We start from the raw sequence: 26682 nt of genomic DNA, 5'->3' as shown, positions 1-26682 counted from the left end.
AAAGAAATGACGGGTAGCGCTGACACTCCCCTCCCGAGCACTCTCATGCCCACAAGCGTCATGGCTGCACCCTGGGGGGAGGAACAGAGAATCACAGCCCAGGCCTGGACAGAGCCCAGGGGGGACCATCTGCACTGTCCCCCAACCAACCCCAACAATAGACTCTTACCTAATGCAAATTTTCCCCTGCTGCAAGGTTACGCATATCCTGGGAGTGACTACACCAAAATGTGAGGCGAGAGGAAGAGAAGGCGCAGACAGGCAAGCCATGTGCTGCCACCACTGGGATACCATCCACCCTCAACCCTTTAGGGAAGAACTGCAATGTGCAAACTGGAGAGAAAGAACGTGGTGTGTGCTCTATATCAGGTTTTGTCATTTTTTTACTTTTGTGTTTAAAAATCTATGGCACCAAGTTTCTGAGTTGATTGCAAACTCCAAACATGTTATTGCCACCACATTTGCTATATGGGTCAGGGTTGCTTGTTGGGGACTCTCTGTTAATTTTCTATAAAAGGCCTTGTGGTAAATGTGAAAATCAGAATTACAATTTTGTCAGAAAAAATGCATTTCAAACCTTGCGATGGTGGAATTGGAATCGTTTTAGCTCCCCATGCCAGTTTCCAGGAGAAAGAAAAGAAAATGTGTGCCCCCTTCCATGAACAAGCACAGTTAACTCATTTTCATACACATAACTGGTATTTCACAGGAAAAATAGAACCCACAAGGAAATCTGCCCTTGAGCAATCATGGCTGGTTCTAGATCTTTTGCCGCCTGAGGCAAACTTGTTAGGATGCCACTGCCCCCCATAGGTAGTATAATTCACAGAGCTGAACTCTTGAAATGTAAGGAAAATCAGGAGGAGGGCTGAGTACAGATGGTTGTTACCAACAGCTCATGTCTGGAGGTTTAAAGGTGTATTGAGTAAAAAGTCAACCCATTTTACATAAGAACTAATAGTGATGGTCATGTTTAGGAGAACTCATGGAGAGGCATCCATGAGATATCGATCAACTGACCAAACTGATTACATGCTTCCCCATGAGTTTTCCTAGACATGACTATCACGACAGAGTGAGGGAGATATTCCTTGAATTTTCTGTCTCGGCATATCGACAGCCAACCAATCTAAAACAGTTTATTAACGGAAGCCCATTGCCAAGGCAGAATGGAACATCTCCCTGCCTGTAGAGATGATGTGAGACTTTGGAAGAGGTTGACGACTCAGTGCTGGAAATTGGAAAATTATACAGGAAAAGGATGTTACTTTACAAGATTGTTACATTGACAGAGGTGCAAAAACAACTCCTATATGTTTAACCACTTAACGACCGCCTAACGCCGATAGGCGGCGGCAGGTCATAAGTGGAATTACATGGTCAGTTCACGGAGGGTGTCTCCGTGAACAGCCTGCGAGCCGCCGATCGGGGCTCACAGGCTAATTGTAAACACGCGGGGAAGAAATCCCTGCTGTTTACATCATACGGCGCTGCTACACAGCCGCCCAGAAAGAGGAGGGGGAGGGAAAGGGAGCGAGGCTGGGAATCGCTGAGAAGGGGGGCTTTGAGGAGCCCCCCCCCCCGCAACACGCAGGCAGCCGCCAGCGATCAGACCCCACCTGCAGGATATCCCCCTAGTGGGGAAAAAAGGGGGGGGGAGTCTGATCGCCCTGCCTGCAACAGGATCTGTGCTGTGGGCTGAATAGCCCACCCAGCACTGATCCTTCCAAAATAGCCCAGTCCTTAAGTGGTTAATTAGGACAATGTCAATGGCACCATATAAGTGAAGGGTAAGATCAGGCGGCAGCAGGGAAGAGGCAATCACTGTGTTTTGCAGTTCTCTGCACCACTTTGAGTGAACAAATTGTTTTCCTTTTTATATTTTTTTCATGCTGATGTTTTTATTATTACAATAAAATTTAAAGCTGTGCATTTAATTATCAAAGAGCTGGAGGATGAGAGGGGGAGGTGGCTGTATATAGTATTCTGCCGTTATATTTTATAGATCTTCCAAAGTATTGCCTACAGATGCTCTAGCACATTGCGCATCTGACCACGGGTCATTTTTTTAGTGCTAATAACAAGACAAAAAGTAATGGAGCAAGGGAAATAGATTATAGAAAAGTGGATTGAAAAGGAGAAACGTGTTTGGAGGCAAACAAGATAATATAACGGCTGTTTTGAAGGCACGTAGTTTTAATAGACATATATACAAAAAATAACGTGCCTGAATGGGCATCAAAAAGGGTTTTGTAGCGTCAAAACATGTTCAGCTTCTGCAAGAGTGCACCAAGGAAGAATAACAAAAAACAAACACATATAAAGAAAACAAAACCAAAAAGCACATTAATACCAAAATGGCTTGTTGTGAAAGAAATGGGATTTCAAAAGAATCAAGGATGTAATTAGCTTTAAATGTTATCAGTGCTGCTAAAGGGATTTATTTCTATGCCTGTTGTTGATCAGCATAACATTAATTGAGATCCGCTTTCAAGTGAAACTCCTATCCAGATAAGTTTTTTTTACGGGCATTTAAAGTGTTTGTGTATATTTGCTTAAAGTGGAGTTACAAACTGGCAAAACATTGTATAAAAACGTTTTTATTGCAGATAAAGGTATCCCACTTGCATTTGTTTCAAAGTAAAGATTATGTGTGAATTACAAGTCCACCCCAGTTCGGAACGCAGAAATGCTGGGAGCAGCCATTGTATGGATATGTGATATCTTCAAGTGTATTCAAAAAAACACTTCAGTGAAGTTAATTACATTTCTTCTGCTTACAGTCACTAAGCAACCATAGCAGAGTGCACTAAAAGATAAAGGACCTTGAAAAGAAGAGGATTCATAGAAAGCAAACGCAGGAACACAGTGAGCCCGATATAGTTGTAGTAAGTTAAAATAAGAGCAAAAGATATAAATGATAAAAGAATGGGTACTCACAAACTGAAGCGTAACTACAAATCATGGGGATCTGCCAATGTTTGCATGCTTTCCCTTGCCCTCCCCTGGTGAGCCTCACTGCCTGGGCCCATCTTGCAAGTGCGGGCATCAATCTTCACACCCATAATGAGTGCGGCCACAAAAAAAGCTGATCTGCAGGATGGACCCCTTTATTGAAGGAATTGAAGTAGTAGTTGGGGTCCCCTTATGTCTCTGGACCCCCTGCAGTTACAGGGGCTGCTCTCCTGTAATTATGTTCCTATACTCACAAACCAGGGTCACCCAGTATAGCAACCCCTGTAAGCACATGGAGGAAATGGCCAGTGTAATCACGCGGCATGCAGAGAATAGGAAGTGGTGAGAGCGGCTGGCTAGTGATGAAGATGGACGATCACGGAGAGAACATCAGGGGTAGGTGATAGAGATTGTATCATTTAAGCCGCACACTGCGCTCTGCAAATAGGAGAGACACAGGAGGGGGGGGGGGGGGCATGGGAGGGATGAAGTATGGTCCCCTTTCCGCATCTGCACTGCAGACTCCTCTCCACATATATTGCCCTGACATCACTGCACTTCTGCCTGCGTGTCACCCCCTAGCCATGGTGACACCCAGAGCGCTCCGCCCTCTGCGCACGCCCCTAGAGATGCCACTGCCGAGGTGACATAATGAGATAAACATGTGTATGTACAGTGCCAAGCACACAAATAACTATGCCGTGTTCCCTTTTTACTTTCTCTGCCTAAAAGAGTTAAAAATCAGGTATGCAAGTGACAGTTTCTGTCTGGGTCAGAACCGGGTCAGACTCTAAAATAACCCTTCCGGATAAGGAATTGCAGTCATACAACACTTCCCTGGCAGTAAAAGGCTTCTGTGAGCAGGAAAGAGATAAAATTAGTAAATCGTTCATAGATTATAGCTCTGGCATACTTTAATGAATGTGTTGTTGCGACAAGGCCATGAAACAGTAAAAACGTAAAAAGTAGATTGAAATATAAAGTAAAACTGTAGGATTACTAAAAAAGTCATTTTAGAAGAAGCAGGATAGATACTTCTTTATCTAATCACTTTATTTTCACCTCGGATGTCCTAAAACTATGATAGAGCAACACTTTACCAGCTGTATAGCGTACTGGTAAGAGCTCTTTCACGTTAGCAAACATGTGCACGAACCCATTTCGTGACGTCGGGAAGTTGCGGTCCAACACTGATTAGCAGCGGTAATGCTAATTCACCTGACGGGAAAACACCGCGGCTGGATGTTATGAAGCTCCCAGATGCTCTGGAATGCTTCATCTAATGTGAAAGTTAACATGAAAGTCAAATAGACTTTCATGTTACCTTTTTAAACGCAGCCTAGGAACGATCCGTCAAAACCCACATATCCGCTCCTAGTGTGAAAGAGCCATAAGGTTGTTGTCTTTTATGTGGGATATGAGCCTTTGATCAGGGTTTGAATCCTGGCTCAAGCCAGTGCGTAAAGCTGTAAGGAGTATTTGGGCAAAGCGCCCTAATAATTCTGGTTGCCTGTGGAGCGCACCCTAAGTAGCTGCAGCCCTGAGGCGCTTTCAGTCTGCCAGGAGAAAAGCGCAATATAAATCTTCTGTGTCTTGATTTTTTTTTATTATCCATCAGAAAAGTGTACTGATTGATTTAGTTTTCTCTAAATGAGTTTCCATTTTGCAGATGTTTTGCTTGCCTAAATAAATGCTAGCCAAATGACAATAAATGCCAACTAGGCAAACATCACATAACATCAATAGGCATAAAACTCATTCTGGCATTTTAAAGTGGATGCGAGACAAACTTTTGCTGCCTTCATTTTTCTTCCCCTTACATATAGTTTATTGGGCATTCTTCCCGCCAAACGCTTTTTTAAACATTGTATTTATTACCTAATTGCATGTAAATGAATGTATCCATGGCCGCAACTCCTCCAGCACCTAGGAATTCTGAGTCCCATGCTGCAAGTGTTCATGGGAGCTCAGCCTGGAGAGGAGGAGGCTTTTGCTGAAGCATGCATGAGATTTCAAAGGCAAGGGGTGGGTAAGGGAGGAGAGAGGAAGAGAGGGGAGTGGAGTTTTCACAGGCTGAGGGGTGGAGATGCAGAGCAGCTTGCCTGTATAATGATGACAAGCAGAATATGACTCCTCTCATTGTATTACAGGAATAAATAATCATATACTGCTGTTTGCAGCTAGATTCACTGTGTAAACCACCTAAACTTTAGATAAATAAATAAATACATACAGAGGGGCTGCAGCACACAACAGGAAAACAGTGACAGGGGCTTCTATTTACGTTTTAACGCGCATAAGCTCACCAACTGCGCTAAAGTGTCCCCGATTTGGTGAGTCCTACTCTAATTTAGGCAATGCTAGTTTTTTGTTGTTTTCTATCAGTAGTCTAATGTGAACTAATCCAAAAACCCAAGAGTCAACTAAATGGGAGAAAAGGAAGGAAGTTAGATAAGTTATATAGACAAGTTACTTGCTATAGTTAGATTTTCATCATGGATCTGCTTTAAATGTGGCTGTGGCAGAACATAGGCAGAAAAGGGTCATTTACAGTTGTCTAAGGGTGTGTACACATGCCCAATTGCCGTTGGCCGTCGGTGACCGGGGCAGGAGCTGATCCCCTTTGGAGACATCGCTGGGCCCGGGCTGCACATGACATGCTGTGTTGCTCTGTGCAGGGGTGGGGGGAGGAGATGGACGACATGCGGTGCATGTGTCACGCGGAAGGCGGGGTAGATCCGTCCGGCGGATTGCTCGTGGTTGGGGATTGTTGAGTGCTGTACATACACCTGATTGTCGGCTGAGGCGGTCATTATCCAGTTCGGCTTTTCTGGACGAACTTACTCGTCCAGATAGACTCTGCTGCCGCCGCCACGTGGTGCGTGCGATCGGGCATGCTCCAGTGCGTGCTCCCGCCACTAGCCCCCCAATCAGTGAATGGGAATATAATTCCCATTCACCGATCTTGCTCCCCCGGAGAAATACCGACGCTTTCTATTCAGAGAGCGTGGTATTTCTGCCCCCAGGAAACTTCACCTTCTTCTTTCTAGCTCCTGGATGCGAGATCGATCCCATCCAGGACTTTTTTGACTGTGGCCATCTTGTGGCCAAATAGTAAACTGCACCCACATCCATTTTTTATTAAACAATTACATTATTTTACATGTAAAATTAGCTGTTTCCCTCCCACACCAAAAATTACCCAAATACATTTTTTTATAAAAAAAAAAAAAATACAATAAAAAAAAAAAAAAACAACATAAATAGTTACCCAAGGGTCTGAACGTTTTAAATATGCATGTCAAGAGAGTATGTTATTATATTATTTTAAATTATAAGCTTATAAATAGTGATGGACGCAAATGGAAAAAATGCACCTTTACTTCTAAATAAAATGTCGCCGCCATAAATTGTGATAGGGACAGCATTGAAATGGTGTAATAACCTGGACAGATGGGCAAATAAAATACATGAGTTTTAATTACGGTAGCGTATATTACAAATTATCTTGGCCAAAAACTGATAAATAATGCATTTTTAATCTTCCTGTTAAAATGGATTTAGCAAAAAATAATTCTTAGCAAAATGTACTACCCAAAGAAAGCCTAATTAGTGGCGGAAAAAGCAAGATACAGATCAATTAATTGTAATAAATAGCAATAAAGTTATTGGCGAATGAATGGGAGGTGAACGTTGCTCGGATGCATGAGGTTTTCGACACTGTGGTGCTGAAGCGGTTAAAGGAGGTACTAGAAACAATTTTCAGACAATTTTGTTCAGAAGTTCAGAATCTAGAAAGTGAGGAAAGACATTTCTAGCTGGGGTACAGTTGGCCATAAAAACATAAAAAAAGTTAAAATTCATTACAGAAATAAGTAAACAAATAATGTCTTTACCACCTCTACTTATGAAGCTGCAGATGTTACGCAGCTGGAGGATTGTTTATCCTTCACTAACAATGCAGGTTTATCCCAATGCTTGGAAAGCTTGTGCTTGTTGCCCATCTGGGGTTTGTATGTATATTTCTCCATCAACGCTCCTGTATGCAGAAGCAGCCGCAATTGTAAACCATGTGCATCATGTACATTACAGACTTTGTGTAGTACAGCGTGACAATTCACACTGTGTAATGTGATGCATACAGTTCTACCATCTCTTTATGCTAAATGGGCTAATGTGACAGTTTGACACATCAAAAGCATCACAAGACAAACCGACATGTATTGAACATATGGGGCCTAGACTGTAGAAGTTGTCTTCCTACAGAGGGCTGCTTGATACTACTGTGAATGACGTATAAAAGTAGTGTATGCCAGAGACGTTCATTAATAATGAATTCTCTGACGCCCATTAACCACTTGAGGACCCACCCTTTACCCCCCCTTAAGGACCAGCGCTGGTTTGAGTGATCTGTGCTGGGTGGGCTCTGCAGCCCCCAGCACAGATCAGGGTGCAGGCAGGGAGATCAGATTGCCCCCCTTTTTTCCCCCCTATAGGGATGATGTGCTGGGGGGGTCTGATCTCTCCTGCCTGCTGTGGGTGGCGGGGGGGGCACCTCAAAGCCCCCCTCCGCGGCGAAATCCTCCCCCTCCCTCTCCTACCTGGCCCCCTCCTGGAGATCCGGCTGCACAGGACGCTATCCGTCCTGTGCAGCCAGTGACAGGCTGTCTCCTGTCACATGGCGGCGATCCCCGGCCGCTGATTGGCCGGGGATCGCCGATCTGCCTTACGGCGCTGCTGCGCAGCAGCGCCGTACAAATGTAAACAAAGCGGATTATTTCCGCTTGTGTTTACATCTAGCCTGCGAGCCGCCATCGGCGGCCCGCAGGCTATTCACGGAGCCCCCCGCCGTGATTTGACAGGAAGCAGCCGCTCGTACGAGCGGCTGCTTCCTGATTAATTAGGCTGCAGCTGGCGACGCAGTACTGCGTCGCTGGTCCTGCAGCTGCCACTTTGCCGACGCACGTTATGAGTGTGCGGTCGGCAAGTGGTTAATGTCATTTTGTGTGCTTAGTCCACAAGTCCGGGAATTTTGTGACATGTTCACGTGTTCCTTTTAAAATGAAAGTGCTTTATTGCTGACTACATATCTTAAAGGTTAAATTCAGTTAAAAATACGGGTTCCAATTTAACCTAGTAATTATGTGCTCACTAAGATAAATACAGTTTTAAACATGTTTAGTATAAACACTCAATTAATGGATAAGTATGTTTATAACATACATATGCTAAATTACTCTAATTGATCCCTGTGACTAATGTCAGGTATTATAATCTACTACAGATTTTTCTCCCCAAGAAGTATCTGAAAAGGATGTCTTAGCTGCCTCCTGTTTACAAATATCTCCCATTACTTATCAGTACAATAAATACAGCAATTCTGTTTCTTGTGTGTCCATGGTAAAAGGGCATCTGGTGCATGGTCTCCACCCAAATTATTGTGCCCCTCCTTGTACTTCTTGTCACCCTGTATCCTTCTGTGTACCCCATGTGTCCACATCTGTCCCTTTTGTGTCTGTCTCTATGTCCATTTGTGTCCTTTTGTGTCCTCTATTGTGCCACTCGTGTCCTCTTCCGTGCCTTTTTTGTCCCCCTTTGTCCTCCCTCGTCTCCCATGACCTCCTCTGTGCTCCTTTTTGTCCACCTTGTGTCCTCATTTGTCTCCTATGCCCTCCTTTTAGTCCCACAGTATCCTTCTGTTTTGTCCCTCTCTGTCCTCCTCTTTGTTCCCCCGTGTCCTAGTTTGTCCCCCTGTGTCCTCCTTTGTTCTTATTTACACTTTTGGAGATCATTAATTTTACCTGTTATGAAAGAGTGCATAATTTTGCACATACATCTTGTATTCTTTATCAACTAAGCACGGGCTTGTGGATAGTATTTCATGATAAAATTAGAGGGGTTTTTTTTTTGCTTTTGTAAGCACCAGTAAGAAATATTAAGAAATACTAATTTGAAAACATTAACATACTCAATAGACAATATATCAGCAGCAGAATCATTTATTTCCCCAAGTACAAACAGGGGGTTGTACCAGGAATTGGTTTTGGCTAATACAGTTTCAGGAAAGATGGGGGAGATAATGTCAGAAAGCCAAGAGCCGAGGCTGCCATACTACAGTGCCATCACTCGCACTTGGCAATCATCTGTCATCCCTAAGGAGATATGGGGGGAGAGGGACATAAGGAGGTGAAGGTTCAGCAGTGATGACCCAGTTCTTCATGGCTGATGCTGCTAAGGATGCTGATTTCCGACATCTGGCAGTGCTGGCCAAGGTGTTCTAGTTCAGAAGGTACAGTACTATTCATTTCTGTGGTGGGTCCCGATTCCTGGGCAGCATTCAGCAGGGCTGATCAAGATAATCTGGCTATCACAGAAGTTTCCGGCTGTGGCGGCCCTTACTTCCGATTTAGTGGCTGGCATCATGGAGGGGTTGAACCAGAGGTGCCCCTGCTTTGGTAAAATGGAGCCTGCATCCAGTGAGGCCAAAGGTTTCCCGATCAGTGCGGTGTCTACCTACCTCCATGGACCAGTGATCTACTGGGTAGCAGGGGTGGACTCTACAAGGCCTCTACCTGCACAGACAATGGACACACCAGTGTCCCAGGCTACACCAGACCACACTGCACACTTTCAGGGGGAAAAACAAGGTGAGTTGGTAGGGGAAAGGGAAAACAAAAACAAGAAAAAGCCAGAATCCTGTGTCCACCGCTGCCAATTAAGGCACCATCTTCCTGAACGGCAGTTTAACTGTTATAGTTAATGGGGTATTAAATTAACTTTTTTCAGTAATGTGTGTTTTCTTGGTTTGTACATGGTCAGGAAAACATGGTTTGGCCACCAGAGGTGCAATTTGGAGGCCGAGGCTTGGCAGAAAATAATTAAAGGACAGCTGAAGTGAGGGGGATATGAAGGCTGCCATATTTATTTTGTTTTAAGCAATAGCAGTTGCATGGCTATCCTGCTGATCCTCTGCATCTAAAACTTTTAGCCACAGGCCCTGAAAAAGCATGCAGCAGATCAGGTGTTTCTGACATTACGGTCAGATCTGACAAGATTAGCTTCATGCTTGTTTCTGGTGTGATTCACTCACTACTGCAGTCAAACAGATTAGCAGGGACACCAGGCAGCTGGTATTCTTTAAAAGGAAATAAATATGGCTGCCTCCATGTTCTTCTCACTTCAGTTGTCCTTTAAGGTCCAGTTTACTGCTACTAGACACTAAGGATGCTCATCCGGATTTCGGATACCCGAGTAACCCGGATATCCAAACTTTTTTACCCTATCCAATTCGGATTCCTTTTAAAAAAAAAAAAATCCGGATAGCTATCTGCGGATAATTGGACGCATGACACGGATATCCGCGGATATTGCAGATATCCAGATCCGAAACCAGTTAGAAACATAAAATTTCTCCTTCCTCCTCCTCCTCCTCCTCCCTGTTCATGGATTTTGTCTTCCAGGGATTTGTAGGATGTCAAAATCAAGCTCACATACATTGGCCAGGAATCAAACCCAGGTCAACTGCTTGGAAGGCAGCTATGCTCGCCACTATACTGCCACAAAGTGAATGCTTCATTGTAGGAAAAAGTGGTGTTAAACTTCTTGGGGCATACTTACTTCCTCCCTCCAAAAGACACACATACATCCCCATAAAATCATTTAGCAGCAACTGAGTGCACAGTCTCTGTGGTGCAATTGGTTAGCACGTTCGGCTGTTAACTGAAGGGTTGGTGGTTCAAACCCACCCAGAGCCGGCCTTGCCTTTTGTGTTCCATGAATTACAACTTCCTCTTTCAGTGGTGTAAAATATAAGCGGTAATAGCGTTTATAAAAATAGTGTGTTGAATTTTGTTTACAATAATGTTTTACAAATTAAAAAACATTTAATAACGTGTATGAAAACACAAATTGTGAAAACAATAATCTTCCCTGTTTTACAAGTGAAACTTATAATTACGCTTAAAAATGATCATATATGCATAATTGTTATAATTGTATAATGTGTATAACCTTCATTTATCGTTTCTTCATGTAATAAAATCTGAAAATATTGTTTATAATAATGAAAAAATATAAGTACGTTCGTAATAACTGTTGTAAAACATTAGTAAATATTACTAACCTATTAGTACAACTAAACCTAACCCTACTCTCACACAGAACCCTCCCTCTACCTATCCCTAACCCTTAGACCCCCCTGGTGGTGCCTAACCTTAGACCCCCCTGCTGGTGCCTAACCCTTAGACCCCCCACCTGGTAGTGCCTAACCCTTAGACCCCCCCTGGTGGTGCCTAACCCTAAGACCCCCCTGCTGGTGCCTAACCCTAAGACCTACCTGGTAGCGCCTAACCCTAAATTTCCCCTGGTGGTGCCTAACCCTAAGACCCCCCTTAGTGATCGCTTTATTATGTGAATAATAATGTTTTACTAACAGTAAGGAATACAATTTTAAATGTTTCAGTTAAATACGATAGATATGTTTAGTATTTTTGTAAATGTTATTTGTCACGGTCGCATTTTGTAAACGTAAAGGATACCCGAAGTGACATGATGAGATAGACATGTTTGTACAGTGCCTAGCACATAAATAAATATGCAGTGTTCCTTTTTTTCTTTCTCTGCCTGAAAGAGTTAAATATCAGGTATATAAGTGGCTGAATCAGTCCTGACTCAGACAGGAAGTGACTACAGTGTGACCCTCACTGATAAGAAATTCCCCTTTTTACCTCTTTCTTGCTCTCAGAAGCCATTTTCTGCTAGGAAAGTTTTTTTATAGCTTATCAGTGAGGGTCACACTGTAGTCACTTCCTGTCTGAGTCAGGACTGAGTCAGCCACTTATTTACCTAATATTTAACTCTTTCAGGCAGAGAAAGAAAAAAAGGAGCACAGCCTAATTATTTGGGTGCTTGGTACTGTACATACACATGTCTATCTCATCATGTAACACGTCACTTCGAGTATCCTTTAAATCATCACAAACGCAGTTTGAAAACGTTAATAATCTCCGGGTGCCATTTGAAAACATTAATAATCTCCGGGCGCCCTTTTTTCCTGTTCGGCGCCCATCAAACAATATTTATTATGGGACTGAATGGCAGTGCCCATTTTGTCCACTTGCCTCATGCGCCCAAATTTCCTGCTTCCTATTATGATACCCCAGGTGCCAGAAATTGCCACTCATACATTGCTTTGCTCCCACGTTTTCCTGCTGATCGTACACAGATAACTTACACACAGAACATTCCCCTGTGTTAATTTACAACTTCAAATCCTCAATACATGCATCAACCTGAAAGAAACACAGCCTCATATACATTAAACTGATTTATGTATCAAATATCTCTGGCCTTGCAGCTGCAGCAACACAATTTAAACATTTAATAATTCTTCACAAACAGCCTTCTGCGTCTCCCTGCCACAACTAGCAATACCCAGCTGAGAGACATTCCCGGCTTTGTAAGTGTTTCTCACACCCATCCAGACTTGCCTGGGAAATGTCTCTCATATTGCCTGAGCATTTATTTGTGCAAAACAAACTCGTAACCCGGAAATTAATTTACAATTAAGATCTCTCAGGGATCTCCATGTGCGGAGACCCAATAAAGCTGAAAATCTTATCTAATGACTTCATGTAAACAGGCGGAAAATGTAATTGTAATATGCAACAAAGTAGACGCAGCTAATTAGACTCTGATTAACAAGGGGACTCTTAAAGTGGAACTACATATATTAATGTTATTTTAAAGGATACCATAGTGCTGACACACATTTAAAAATGGTTTAGCAGGCTCTCCTCATGTCCACTGCTCACCTGTTCTCCTCCATTCCCCTCCGTTATGTTTTAATAGCCCTCTGAACTTACTTCCGGGTCGCCTGAGTAGTCCATAGGCGTTGCCTGGTGACGCACATCATTCATTGCGCGCTTGTGGCTGGGAGCCTGACCTCCCCCCTCACCTCAGGCTACCATCAGCGCTCCCCCCTCCAGCAATGACAGTTGCGGGGAGCTCCATCCAAAGTTTTTAAGGGGGCCCTGTGATTTCTAGTTGCACCCCTGATGGCCACATTAATGCAGTTCCCAAAGTACTTGTCACTTTGTTGCCATCAAATCACTTCAATAGCAGGATTGTTATGAGAATCAAGCTTGGTTTTAGGCCCACCCACTGTATTGTCTGTCCATTCTCTGTATTATCTGTAGCAACCACATTGTTTAAGTTGTTAAATTACATTATGTGATTGGATGCTCCAGGAAAATGTTTCCCCAGTTTTCCCCATAATTACTATGTACTCACCCCCCATCCCCACCCCCTCTTCATTATGACTTATCCTGTACTCAGCACAGCAATTTTCTAGCCAATTGTTAAATTATCTGTTCCCTGACACATTTAAAGTGAAACTGCAAGCATACTTTGAGTTTTAGAATAGCCCATACAGAAATGTAGAGAGCAAACGGCTACCACAATAAAAAATTATATTGTCTAAAGTACCTCTAAATTGTCTAAAGTACCTCTTTTACTCTTCAAAATTGATCATGTGCCAACTAACTACTAAAAACTCTCTGCTGATATTCACGTTGCATAATTGTATTAATTATCGGGTGGAACAAACACCCAGATTGCCCCCTGGGCACCAGCAGCATAGCTGCAATTAATTATGCGGCTACAAATTACCTGCTTTGAGTGTCACTCACCTTTTCTTCATAGGTTAAAGGGTCTCTGTTCTCATCGTGATTTTTTCCCTTACATAAAACGTGAGATGTAATATTCTATGCACTATTACTTTCCTTGGAATTACAGACAGACAGATGCTGAAAGTTGATATCACGCTTTTCTCCTGACGGACTCAAAGCGCCAGAGCTGCAGCCACTAGGACACGCTCTATAGGCAGTAGCAACGTAAGGGAGTCTTGCTCAAGGTCTCCTTCTTGACGAGGTGCTGGCTTACTATTAGCTAAGATTAAATCTTGGAAAGAAAAAAAAAAACTCATGCCATATTATTATCTTACCAGTGATCACATGGTCCAACTGGTGACAGGAAGTTTGGCGCACGAGGCAAGTGGCCAAAAAGGACACAACCATTCACTCCCATAATAAATATCATTTGATGGGCGCTGAACAGGAAAAAAGGGCGCCCGAGATTATTAACCTCCTTGGCGGTAATCCCGAGCTGAGCTCGGGGTATGCCGCCGGAGGTCGCCGCTCAGGCCCTGCTGGGCCGATTTAAGTTCTGAAAAAAGCAGCACACGCAGCCGGCACTTTGCCAGCCGCGTGTGCTGCCCGATCGCCGCCGCTCCGCGGCGATCCGCCGCGTGCAGCGGCGAAAGAGGGTCCCCCCAGCCGCCCGAGCCCAGCGCAGCCGGAACAAACAGTTCCGGCCGGCGCTAGGGGCTGGATCGGGCGGCTCTGACGTCAGGACGTCGACTGACGTCCATGACGTCACTCCGCTCGTCGCCATGGCGACGAGGAAAGCGAAACAAGATAGGCCGCTCATTGCGGCCTATCTTGTTACTTTCGATTGCCGGAGGCGATCGAAAGTACGCTTCCGGAGCGCCCTCTAGTGGGCTTTCATGCAGCCAACTTTCAGTTGGCTGCATGAAATATTTTTTTTTTTATTTAAAAAAAACCCTCCCGCAGCCTCCCTGGCAAAATAATTAAACCGCCAGGGAGGTTAAAGTTTTAAAGCATTGCCCGGAGAATATTAACGTTTTCAAACTGCGCTCGTGATGATTTAAGTTTACAAAATGTGCTCGTGATGAATAACGTTTACAAAAAATACTAAACATATATCGTATTTAACTAAAATGTTGGTTAAAATGTTATCCCTTACTGTTTGTAAAACGTTATTATTCACATAATAAAGCGATCAGTACGTAAATTGTAATATATTTTTTACAGTCACTATTAGTAAAACATTATTATCCACACAATAAAGTGATCACTAAGGGGGGTCTTAGGGTTAGCCACCACCAGGGGGGATTTAGGGTTAGGCACCACCTGGGGGGATTTAGGGTTAGGCATCACCAGGGGGGGTTTAGGGTTAGGCACCACCAGGGGGGTCTTAGGGTTAGGGATAGGTAGAGGGAGGGTTCTGTGTGAGAGTAGGTTTAGGTTTAGTTGTAGTAATATGTTAGTAATATTTACTAATTTTTTACAATAGTTATTACTAACATACTTATATTTTTTTCCATCGTTATAATAAATATTTTCAGATCTTATTACAAGAAGAAACGATAAATTAAGGTTATACACAATATTATACAATGATTATACATATATTATTGTTTTTTAACAAGCGTAATTATAAGTTTTACTTTTAAAACAGGAAAGAATATCGTTTTCACAATTTGCAATTTCATACACATTATTAAATGTTTTTTTTAATTTCTAAAACATTATTGTAAATGAAATACAACACAATATTTTTATAAACGCTATTACCGCTAATCTTTTACACCACGCTCCCCTTTTTCCCAACGCCCTTTTTGCATGTGCACGGTCCAAACACCCTATAGTGTATGTGAACCATTCTTTCAAGGCTCAGGTCAGTTGGCTGAAAGCATGATGAGATTAATTTTTAAAAATTTTCCAACCTCAGGGGTTAAGAATACTCATATGTTGTAACTTATAACACCAAATACATTTGAAATAGATTTTCATTAGTTTCATCAACTGTAAAGGAAGATTGATGGACGTTATTTTGGATTTGCAGATGCAGAGTTGATGTTCAGGCCCGAGGTTTGTGAATAATTCAGACAGGCTAGGGAAAGAAGTAATAGAGTGGGAAATATACAATTAAGTGTGATCACTGATCAGTGGAAATTGACATTCTTGACTCAGGCACTCGCTAGTCATAACTATGACTTTTCAGATTGCAACTGCCTACAGCTCCAGGGCAATAGCAAGAATGAAAGATGATGGAACAACTGTGACATGTGCCCTTATTAACCATAAGAAGTTCAGCTAGACAGTCCAGGACTTTGATAATTTTTTTTATAGGTTATAACAGCAATATATTGTTTTCTATGGATTGAATTGCATTGTTGAACCTGACTGCACAATTCATTAGTCAAGACCTTCCTCCATTAAAGCCATGCAACACAAATCAAAGGCTGATATCCATTTCTAAAAAGATGTATCTATTGTTATGATTGAGCTGAAATGATAAATGATGTTAAAGGGACCCACATATGACAAATATATAACACAAAGCTCCCCTAAAGGATGTTCATAAATGCCAAGGGCTTTTGGGATGGGAAGCATACATTTGCTTCCCTAAGGGGGGCTGCTCTGTAGCTCCCCACCTGTGTAGGTATTTAAGCATCTCCTGTGAGATGGGCACCGGAAGAGCCAAATGACAGCTCTCCCTGCTGCTGCAAAACTCCCCGGAGGCGTTAAATACCATTCCCCCTCCGAGTTGTTGCAACTCAGAGGGATATGTAATTTAGGGTGGCAACTGCTGGAGCTCTAAATTACCCTTACGTGCTCGTGCAGCATTACATTGCTGCTATGGGGAGCCTGGTTTTGATGCTGAAACTGCTTCGCATCACCATCTTCTCTGTCCCCGTGCTGCAGAACCAGAGATTAAAATGCTCATGGTAATGCCGGCCAGCTGGGAGATGTAATTACATGCATGGACTACATCTCCCAGGGTGCAACATTGCTGCGGATACATTAACCTGCACTTTTGTTTTATATATTTAATTAAGGAGCACCCATGTGCTCAGATTCCTTTAAAGGGGAACTGAAGTAAGAGGTATATGGAGGCTGCCATATTTATTTCCTTTTAATCAATACCAGTTGCCTGGCAGCCCTGCTGGTCTATTTCTCTGCAGTAGTATCTGAATAACACCAGAAACAAGCATGCAGCTAGTCTTGTCAGATCATGCTTGTTCAGGGGCTACGGCTAATAGTATTAGAGGTAGAGGATGAGCAGGGCTGCCGGGCAACTGGTATTGATTAAAAGGAAATAAATATAGCAGCCTCCGTATACCTCTTTCTTCAGTTTCCCTTTAAGAGGTAGTTAGCGCGCCTGGTCAGTATAAAACCTGCCTGGTCAGTATAAAACCTATCTGAGTTCCATTAACTGAGGATAAGTCACAAAGGGCCATATGCAATTCTCTTTTTCACCTGAGTTTTCATCTAGGAGATAATTTTTCATCTTTGATTTTAAATAACTTTCCAGTACTTTTCAACTAAAAAAGTACCAAGAAGTTGGTGAAAAAGTACTATCAAAATTATTTTAATCATTTTCTTGCCTTCTGGGGGCTTAAAAGGCATTTTATTGACAAGTTTAAAAATATCACCTAGGAGAAAATACAGGTGAAAAAGTGAATTGCATATGGCCCAAAATCTTTAATCCAAGTCCTTGGTGAATAGTTTCACGTTGGCTTGACTTCACTAAGGCCTGTGTGGTAAAAATTACTACACAGTAATATTGTGGATTTGTGCTGTACTACAAGTGTGAAACTGTGAAAACCTTTTTTTTTTTTTTCTTTTTTTTTCCCTGGATAGTTTAGTTTTCAACTTTTCTATTCCTGTTGCCTCCATTCTTTAACCTTATAAATGGTTGTTTATCTTACCAACAACTCCAGGCTGTAGGCAAGAAAAAAAATCATTTGTTTTACTGCATGTTTTTTCCTTTGTGAATTGACCTCTGCCTTGGCCGGCATTCACAAACAACCTCTCAGTCTCAGTCAGTCATAGATTGCACCCATTATCTGCCAGCCTTCATATGTAACCCCAATTTCTTCCAGAAGTTATAGATGACCCCCAAGTTCTGACAGCAGTCATAGATGACCCCTAATATCTGCCAGTTCTCATAGGTGACTCCACATAGTTGCCATAAGTCATAGATGACCCTGATATATATCAGCAGTTATAGGTGATGCTTAAAACAGCCAGCAGTTACAGTGGGTCTACAGTCAATGGTGTCTTACACTTTTAGCCAGAAGTTGTAGCTAGCCTTCAATATTCCCCAGTAGTCATAGGTGGCATCCTGTATTGGCTAGCAGTAATAGATGTCTGCCCTTTATGTGCTATCAGTCATAGGTGGCCTTCAAAATATATTAGCAGTCATAGGTAGCCCCCAATATCAGCTAGCAGTGAAAGATAGCTCCCAATATCTGCCATCACTCATAGGTTACTACCAGTATATGCCCTTCGTTATAGTTGGCCAGCATCAGAGGGAATCCCCGCCTCTATCTGGTTAGCAAGTACTGCAATGCTGAAAATAGGGGCTTAACAGTCGGGGATGCAGCCCCTGCACCCACTGTGGGGCCCAGGGGCCCCACTGGGGTCCGTTGAGGGCCGTTTTGGGGGGCAGGAGGGGTCACATGAGGGGAGAGCATAGCACATCGGTGGGGAGGGGGGAAAGTCTCCGATCTGTAAGTGCTTCACATTACTTCCTGCTTCACATTACCTCCCCACTAATGTGCAATGCTCTCCCCTCATGCTGCGACCCCTCCAGCCCCCCAAAATGGGACTGAGCGGGGGCCCTCCTGATTCTTGAAGGGGGGCCTGGTGAGTTCTAGTTAGGCCTCTGGCTGAAAACATACTGTGTGGTAAACAAGAACACTTCTAACATACAAGGCACAGAACATTTATATTTCGTTTTTCTTCTGGCAGTAAGAGCTGCAGCCACAAGGGGTATCGCTATAGGCAGTAGCAGTCTTTCCCAAGGTCTCCTCAATGAATTGGTGGTGGTACTGAGCAGGAAAAGTCGTGATTCAAACCCTAGTCAGCTGTCAGAGGCAGAGCCTTTAACCAGTACACTATCTGGCCACTAGGCTCATCCTACACAGACCATAAATAGGGGAAAGGGAGGTGCAAGAAGATGTGGCCATGGCCAAGTCAAATGCTAATCAATATTAAACCTTGCACTGGCAGCAAAACATAACAAACAACAATATAAACTGCCAAACAACATAGAAGATCTTAGTTCTCCAAAAATGCTGTAGTATTCTCAAATTAAGGCACCCACTAAAATTGTCAAGGTCCCCTCGTTAGGATTGGACCATTTATACCAGTAAACCAGCATGCAAGGAGATAATTAATGCACTCAATTTCAAATTTAGAATGGGAATAAGTGGATTTCTTACCCTTTAAATAAAGGGGAATGCAAGATAAGACAAGACAAGACAAGACAAATAACATTTATATCGCGCTTTTCTCCTGGCGGACTCAACCAGCCATTCAAAGAGCTACAAACTCTCTCTCACACACCACTAATAAATAATTTGTAGTGACATTCAGATAGCAAAGCTATAGCTGGGAACTTGGCCAACATGGCTTTAGGAAGCATACAAAATAGCTGTGCTCATCCTACATGGGGACAGGACAGAAGGCCAGGACAGGAGCAGCATGAAAGAGTTGTACATGGAACATTGCAAAGCTTGCAGTTTTGGCAGGTGAAGAGATAGTAGGTTGGATCTCTGCTGAGCTATAATCTCATGTCCATTTGGGTACTGTACTGTAGCAAGGTGGTAATAGATTGATGTGTGTGTTATTAGTGGCGGTCTGGGTATCCAGGTGTACAAATTCACTAGACTGAATTTGAACACCCAAATACTCCAGACTGCCGCGGTTCAGCACCTGAATTAGTGAACAGGATCAGGAGGAGATGCCCTGTGTGTGCTTCTTGTGACACCAATACTTCCTCCTTCTGGTTTGGACTTAGGTTGTGAGCCCCACTCATCTTGTGGGAGCTCCCTTGGAAGAGGGGTGGCTGTCTGGACATAATTACCAAATTCGGACAGTCTTCCAGCCCCTCACTGAAAGCTCCACTGTTTAGTTACCTGCATTGTCAATATGCACCTGTGGATCATTTTGGGGGTGTGGCCTGGTGCACAAGTATATGGTACTGAATAAGGTGTTTTTATCCTGCTGGCCTATGGAGAAAAATGCTGATGAACCACACATTCACCTTTAAAATGATTATTTTTATGAAGGACACTTCATGTATTTGCATTAGGTCTGGATTTACCTCACAGGGGCGTGTATGCACAGATGTCTTGGCACCTTAGACTTCGCCCTCCAAGAAACTACAACCCCCAACCAATATGTACTGCAAGTTTGCTGGCTGTCCCAGCTGTCACTTCTGCCTTACTTTACCTGCCCATGATAGGTAGCTACAGGTGCCCCTTAGTATTAGGTAGCTAGAAGTACTCTCAATATTAAGTAGCTTGAGGTGTCCCCAAGTATTAGGTAGCTAGGGGAACCTTAACATTAAGTAGCTAGAGGTGCCCCTGACTGAAGGGAGATCTTATCAGTGGAATGCTGAGAGCAGAGTGAGTAACCTCTCATTTACGCGTGGCTTACAGCTCGGGACTCTGCATAAATAAGGAAGGAAAGGGAGGCACTTGGGGACTGGAGTGAGCCACTTTTCCATTGTCAGGCACCTATAGGCACATGCCTACAGTGCTTATAGTAAATCCGGCTACACATGATTTCCAACACATGAAACTTTCCAAATGGAACCTACTACGGAGCTCAGCTATATTCAGGCTAGAGTTGTACTTTATACAGTCACATAACAGTTACTTGCGTTATCATGTTAACTAGTCTACCTAAGCCCGTTAAAAAACAGGCTCTAGGTAGTGATTTAACCGCGCCACCGCCACCAGTCAGTGCGCGCGCACGAGCCGTGCACCTGGACGCCCGCCTGCCCGCCACGCACATGGCTGCCCTGCTCTCTGGCTCCACCTCCCGTCCCAACGGCTGTCTGTACTGCGCACATGCGCAGTACAAACAAGATTCGGAGGGACAGACAGGGAAAGATGATGACGCAGGGACAGTTAGGTATTATTGTATAGGATTCATTCCATTCCGATGATTGATGCCAGGTGTGCTTTAAGGACAACATTCTAATACATGATTATAACCTAAAAAGGTCTATATTTAAGCACCTAAAAAAGCCTAATGTTCATTTTTTTTTCTTGTTCCCTTTGAGCGGCTTGATTGTATTTGCTTCAAAGTGGAGCAATTTGCCATGTGTGGTACAAAGAAATATATTTAGAGTATAAAAGTAGTTATTTCATCGCGAGTAAAGGTCTTTACAAATGCTCTATAGATCAGAATGAATGTAATCTGCAGTATTTCACTAGGTGAAAAGCACTTACATGCTTCACAACAGTTAGACAGTATGGCGCATGCAAAGAGAACATGAAGAAGGGAACCTTTTCAGGCCATTGTCTATTTATTAGCCATTTCAGGTGTTTAGAGTTTGAAAGCTTTTTTTGTGCCTTCGTCAACTGTTTTGTTCCCAAAGGTAATAGAAATAAGCAGCGGTGGTCCATAGCCTGCTTGGCACAAACAGTCTGTGCTAAATAATATTGTTCTACATTACTACCTTTCAAAAGCACATAGATGCATTTATGGGGAATTCATGTATTTCGATTGTATGATTTATTTATTTTTTTAGTACCAGGGAGAATTGCCCATTGTATGAATAAGACACCAACATGCTATCAAAATTTTGAAAAGAGAACTGTGGGTGATATTGCTCTCTATACTTAATCTGAATGTTGGGTGGTTTATTAACAACTTCCCGACCGCCGTATGTACAATTGGCGGCCGGGAAGTGCACCCCGCAAGGACCGCCGTATAGACAAATGGCGGTGGTCCTTGTAGGGGCATGGGCGGAGCGATCGCGTCATCCGTGATGCGATCCTCCGCCTCCGCCTGGCGCCGCTCACCCGCCGCAACATCCCGCCGGCCATACGGAAGCGCTGGCGGGATGTTAACCCGACGATCGCCGCATACAAAGTGTATAATACACTTTGTAATGTTTACAAAGTGTATTATACAGGCTGCCTCCTGCCCTGGTGGTCCCAGTGTCCGAGGGACCACCAGGGCAGGCTGCAGCCACCCTATGTCGCATCAAGCACACTGATTTCCCCCCCCCCCCCCCCGCCCCAGATCGCCCACAGCACCCATCAGACCCCCCCTGCCCACCCCCCAGACCCATGTTTGCACCCAATCACCCCCCTAATCACCCATCAATCACTCCCTGTCACTAACTGTCAACGCAATTTTTTTTTTATCCCCCCCCCCTGCCCCCTGCTCCCTCCTGATCACCCCCCCACCCCTCAGATTCTCCCCAGACCCCCCCATGTACTGTATGTATCTATCCCCCCTGATCACCTGTCAATCACCTGTCAATCACCTGTCAATCACCCGTCAATCACCCGTCAATCACCCCCTGTCACTGCCACCCATCAATCAGCCCCTAACCTGCCCCTTGCGGGCAATCTGATCACCCCCCCACACTAATAGATCGCCCGCAGATCCGACATCAGATCACCTCCCAAATCCATTGTTTACATTTATTCTCTCCTCTAAACACCCACTAATCACCCATCAATCACCCCCTATCACCACCTGTCACTTTTACCTATCAGATCAGACCCTAATCTGCCCCTTGCGGGCACCCAATCACCCGCCCACACGCTCAGATAGCCCTCTGACCCCCCCCCCCCTTATCAATTCGCCAGTGCATTAATTACATCTGTTCTTCCCTGTAATAACCCACTGATCACCTGTCAATCACCTGCCAATCACCTATCACCCATCAATCACCCCCTGTCACTGCCACCCATCAATCAGCCCCTAACCTGCCCCTTGCGGGCAATCTGATCACCCACCCACACCAATAGATCGCCCGCAAACCCGCCGTCAGATTACCTCCCAAATGTATTGTTTACATGTTATCTTCTCTAAACACCCACTAATTACCCATCAATCACCCATCAATCACCCCCTATCACCACCTGTCACTGTTACCTATCAGATCAGACCCTAATCTGCCCCTTGCGGGCACCCAATCACCCGCCCACACGCTCAGATTGCCCTCAGACCCCCCCCCCCTTATCAATTTGCCAGTGCATTAATTACATCTGTCCTTCCCTGTAATAACCCACTGATCACCTGTCAATCACCTGCCAATCACCTATCACCCATCAATCACCCCCTGTCACCCCCTGTCACTGCCACCCAACAATCAGCCCCTAACCTGCCCCTTGCGGGCAATCTGATCACCCACCCACACCAATAGATCGCCCGCAGATCCGACATCAGATCACCACCCAAGCGCAGCGTTTACATCTATTCTCTCCTCTAAACACCCACTAATTACCCATCAATCACCCATCAATAACCCCCTATCACCACCTGTCACTGTTACCCATCAGATCAGACCCTAATCTGCCCCTTGCGGGCACCCAATCACCCGCCCACACGCTCAGATTGCCCTCAGACCCCCCCCCCTTATCAATTTGCCAGTGCATTAATTACATCTGTCCTTCCCTGTAATAACCCACTGATCACCTGTCAATCACCTGCCAATCACCTATCACCCATCAATCACCCCCTGTCACCCCCTGTCACTGCCACCCAACAATCAGCCCCTAACCTGCCCCTTGCGGGCAATCTGATCACCCACCCACACCAATAGATCGCCCGCAGATCCGACATCAGATCACCACCCAAGCGCAGCGTTTACATCTATTCTCTCCTCTAAACACCCACTAATTACCCATCAATCACCCATCAATAACCCCCTATCACCACCTGTCACTGTTACCCATCAGATCAGACCCTAATCTGCCCCTTGCGGGCACCCAATCACCCGCCTACACGCTCAGATTGCCCTCAGACCCCCCCTTATCAATTCGCCAGTGCAATATTTACATCTGTTCTCCCCTGTAATAACCCACTGATTACCTGTCAATCACCTATCAATCACCCATCAATCACCCCCTGTCACTGCCACCCATCAATCACCCCCTGTCACTGCCACCCATCAATCACCCCCTGTCACTGCCACCTATCAATCACCCACTGTCACTGCCACCCATCAATCAGCCCCTAACCTGCCCCTTGCGGGCAATCTGATCACCCACCCACACCAATAGATCGCCCGCAGATCCGACGTCCGATCACCTCCCAAGTGCAGTGTTCACATCTGTTCTCTACCCTAAACACCCACTAATTACCCATCAATCACCCCCTGTCACTGCTACCTATCAGATTAGACCCCTATCTGCCCCTATGCACTCAATCACCCGCCCACACCCTCAGAATGCCCTCAGACCCCAGCCCTGATCACCTCGCCAGTGCATTGCTTGCATCTATTCCCCCCTCTAATCACACCTTGAGACACCCATCAATCACCACCTGTCACCCCCTAGCACACCTACCCATCAGATCAGGCCCTAATTTGCCCCGTGTGGGCTCCTGATCACTCGGCCAAACCCTCAGATCCCCCTCAGACCCCCTTCCGTTCACCTCCCCAGTGCATTGATTGCATCTATTTTCCCCTCTAACCACCCCCTGAGACACCCATCAATCACCTCCTGTCACCCCCCTAGCACTCCTATCCATCAGATCAGGCCCAATACAACCTGTCATCTAAAAGGCCACCCTGCTTATGACCGGTTCCACAAAATTCGCCCCCTCATAGACCACCTGTCATCAAAATTTGCAGATGCTTATACCCCTGACCAGTTATTTTGAGACATTTGGTTTCCAGACTACTCACGGTTTTGGGCCCGTAAAATGCCAGGGCGGTATAGGAACCCCACAAGTGACCCCATTTTAGAAAAAAAGACACCCCAAGGTATTCTGTTAGGTGTATGACGAGTTCATAGAAGATTTTTTTTTTTGTCAAAAGTTAGCGGAAATTGATTTTTATTGGTTTTTTTTCACAAAGTGTCATTTTCCACTAACTTGTGACAAAAAATAAAATCTTCTATGAACTCGCCATACACCTAACGGAATACCTTGGGGTGTCTTCTTTCTAAAATGGGGTCACTTGTGGGGTTCCTATACTGCCCTGGCATTTTAGGGGCCCTAAACCGCGAGGAGTAGTCTAGAAAACAAATGCCTCAAAATGACCTGTGAATAGGAAGTTGGGCCCCTTAGCGCACCTAGGCTGCAAAAAAGTGTCACACATGTGGTACCGCCGTACTCAGGAAAAGTAGTATAATGTGTTTTGGGGTGTATTTTTACACATACCCATGCTGGGTGGGAGAAATTTCTATGTAAATGGACACATGTGTGTAAAAAAATCAAACAATTGTCATTTACAGAGATATTTCTCCCACTTAGCATGGGTATGTGTAAAAATACACCCCAAAACACATTATACTACTTCTCCTGAGTACGGCGGTACCACATGTGTGGCACTTTTTTGCACCCTAACTGCGCTAAAGGGCCCAAAGTCCAATGAGTACCTTTAGGATTTCACAGGTCATTTTGCGACATTTGGTTTCAAGACTACTCCTCACGGTTTAGGGCCCCTAAAATGCCAGGGCAGTATAGGAACCCCACAAATGACCCCATTCTAGAAAGAAGACACCCAAAGGTATTCCGTTAGGAGTATGGTGAGTTCATAGAAGATTTTATTTTTTGTCACAAGTTAGCGGAAAATGACACTTTGTGAAAAAAAACAATTAAAATCAATTTCCGCTAACTTGTGACAAAAAAATAAAAACTTCTATGAACTCACCATACTCCTAACGGAATACCTTGGGGTGTCTTCTTTCTAAAATGGGGTCATTAGTGGGGTTCCTATACTGCCCTGGCATTTTAGGGGCCCTAAACCGTGAGGAGTAGTCTTGAAACAAAAATGACCTGTGAAATCCTAAAGGTACTCATTGGACTTTGGGCCCCTTAGCGCAGTTAGGGTGCAAAAAAGTGCCACACATGTGGTATTGCCGTACTCAGGAGAAGTAGTACAATGTGTTTTGAGGTGTATTTTTACACATACCCATGCTGGGTGGGAGAAATGCCTCTGTAAATGACAATCTTTTGATTTTTTTACACACAATTGTCCATTTACAGAGTTATTTCTCCCAACCAGCATGGGTATGTGTAAAAATACACCCCAAAACACATTGTACTACTTCTCCCGAGTACGGCGATACCACATGTGTGGCACTTTTTTGCACCCTAACTGCGCTAAAGGGCCCAAAGTCCAATGAGTACCTTTAGGATTTCACAGGTCATTTTGCGGAATTTGATTTCCAGACTACTCCTCACGGTTTAGGGCCCCTAAAATGCCAGGGCAGTATAGGAACCCCACAAATGACCCCATTTTAGAAAGAAGACACCCCAAGGTATTCCGTTAGGAGTATGGTGAGTTCATAGAAGATTTTATTTTTTGTCACAAGTTAGTGGAAAATGACACTTTGTGAAAAAAACAATAAAAATCAATTTTCCGCTAACTTTTGACAAAAAATAAAATCTTCTATGAACTCACCATACTCCTAACGGAATACCTTGGGGTGTCTTCTTTCTAAAATGGGGTCATTTGTGGGGTTCCTATACTGCCCTGGCATTTTAGGGGCCCTAAACCGTGAGGAGTAGTCTGGAAATCAAATTCCGCAAAATGACCTGTGAAATCCTAAAGGTACTCATTGGACTTTGGGCCCTTTAGCACAGTTAGGGTGCAAAAAAGTGCCACACATGTGGTATCGCCGTACTCGGGAGAAGTAGTATAATGTGTTTTGAGGTGTATTTTTACACATACCCATGCTGGGTGGGAGAAATAACTCTGTAAATGGACAATTGTGTGTAAAAAAAATTAAAAAATTGTCATTTACAGAGATATTTCTCCCACCCAGCATGGGTATGTGTAAAAACACACCCCAAAACACATTATACTACTTCTCCTGAGTACGGCAATACCACATGTGTGACACTTTTTTGCAGCCTAACTGCGCTAAAGGGGTCC

General features: G+C 44.2%; 1 protein-coding gene across 5 annotated transcripts in view; it reads left to right on the top strand.

The window, feature by feature from the left end:
* Positions 1-26682, top strand: part of LUZP2 (leucine zipper protein 2) — a 917784-nt gene that overhangs the window by 883926 nt on the left and 7176 nt on the right. The window contains exon 11 of one of the 5 annotated variants that reach the window (XM_068259738.1): positions 2784-2819. The exons of the other annotated variants lie outside the window; for them this stretch is intronic. Coding sequence (XP_068115839.1) covers positions 2784-2800 — 17 coding nt within the window. The 3' untranslated portion in view covers positions 2801-2819. Of the gene's footprint in view, positions 1-2783; positions 2820-26682 lie in introns of those variants that run through there. 5 annotated transcript variants of the gene reach the window in all.

This window comes from Hyperolius riggenbachi, chromosome 11 (genome assembly GCF_040937935.1).
Source record: "Hyperolius riggenbachi isolate aHypRig1 chromosome 11, aHypRig1.pri, whole genome shotgun sequence".
NCBI classification, from domain to species: domain Eukaryota; kingdom Metazoa; phylum Chordata; class Amphibia; order Anura; family Hyperoliidae; genus Hyperolius; species Hyperolius riggenbachi.
Note: the sequence above shows the minus strand (reverse complement) of the source record. Positions and strands in the feature narration are given on the sequence as shown.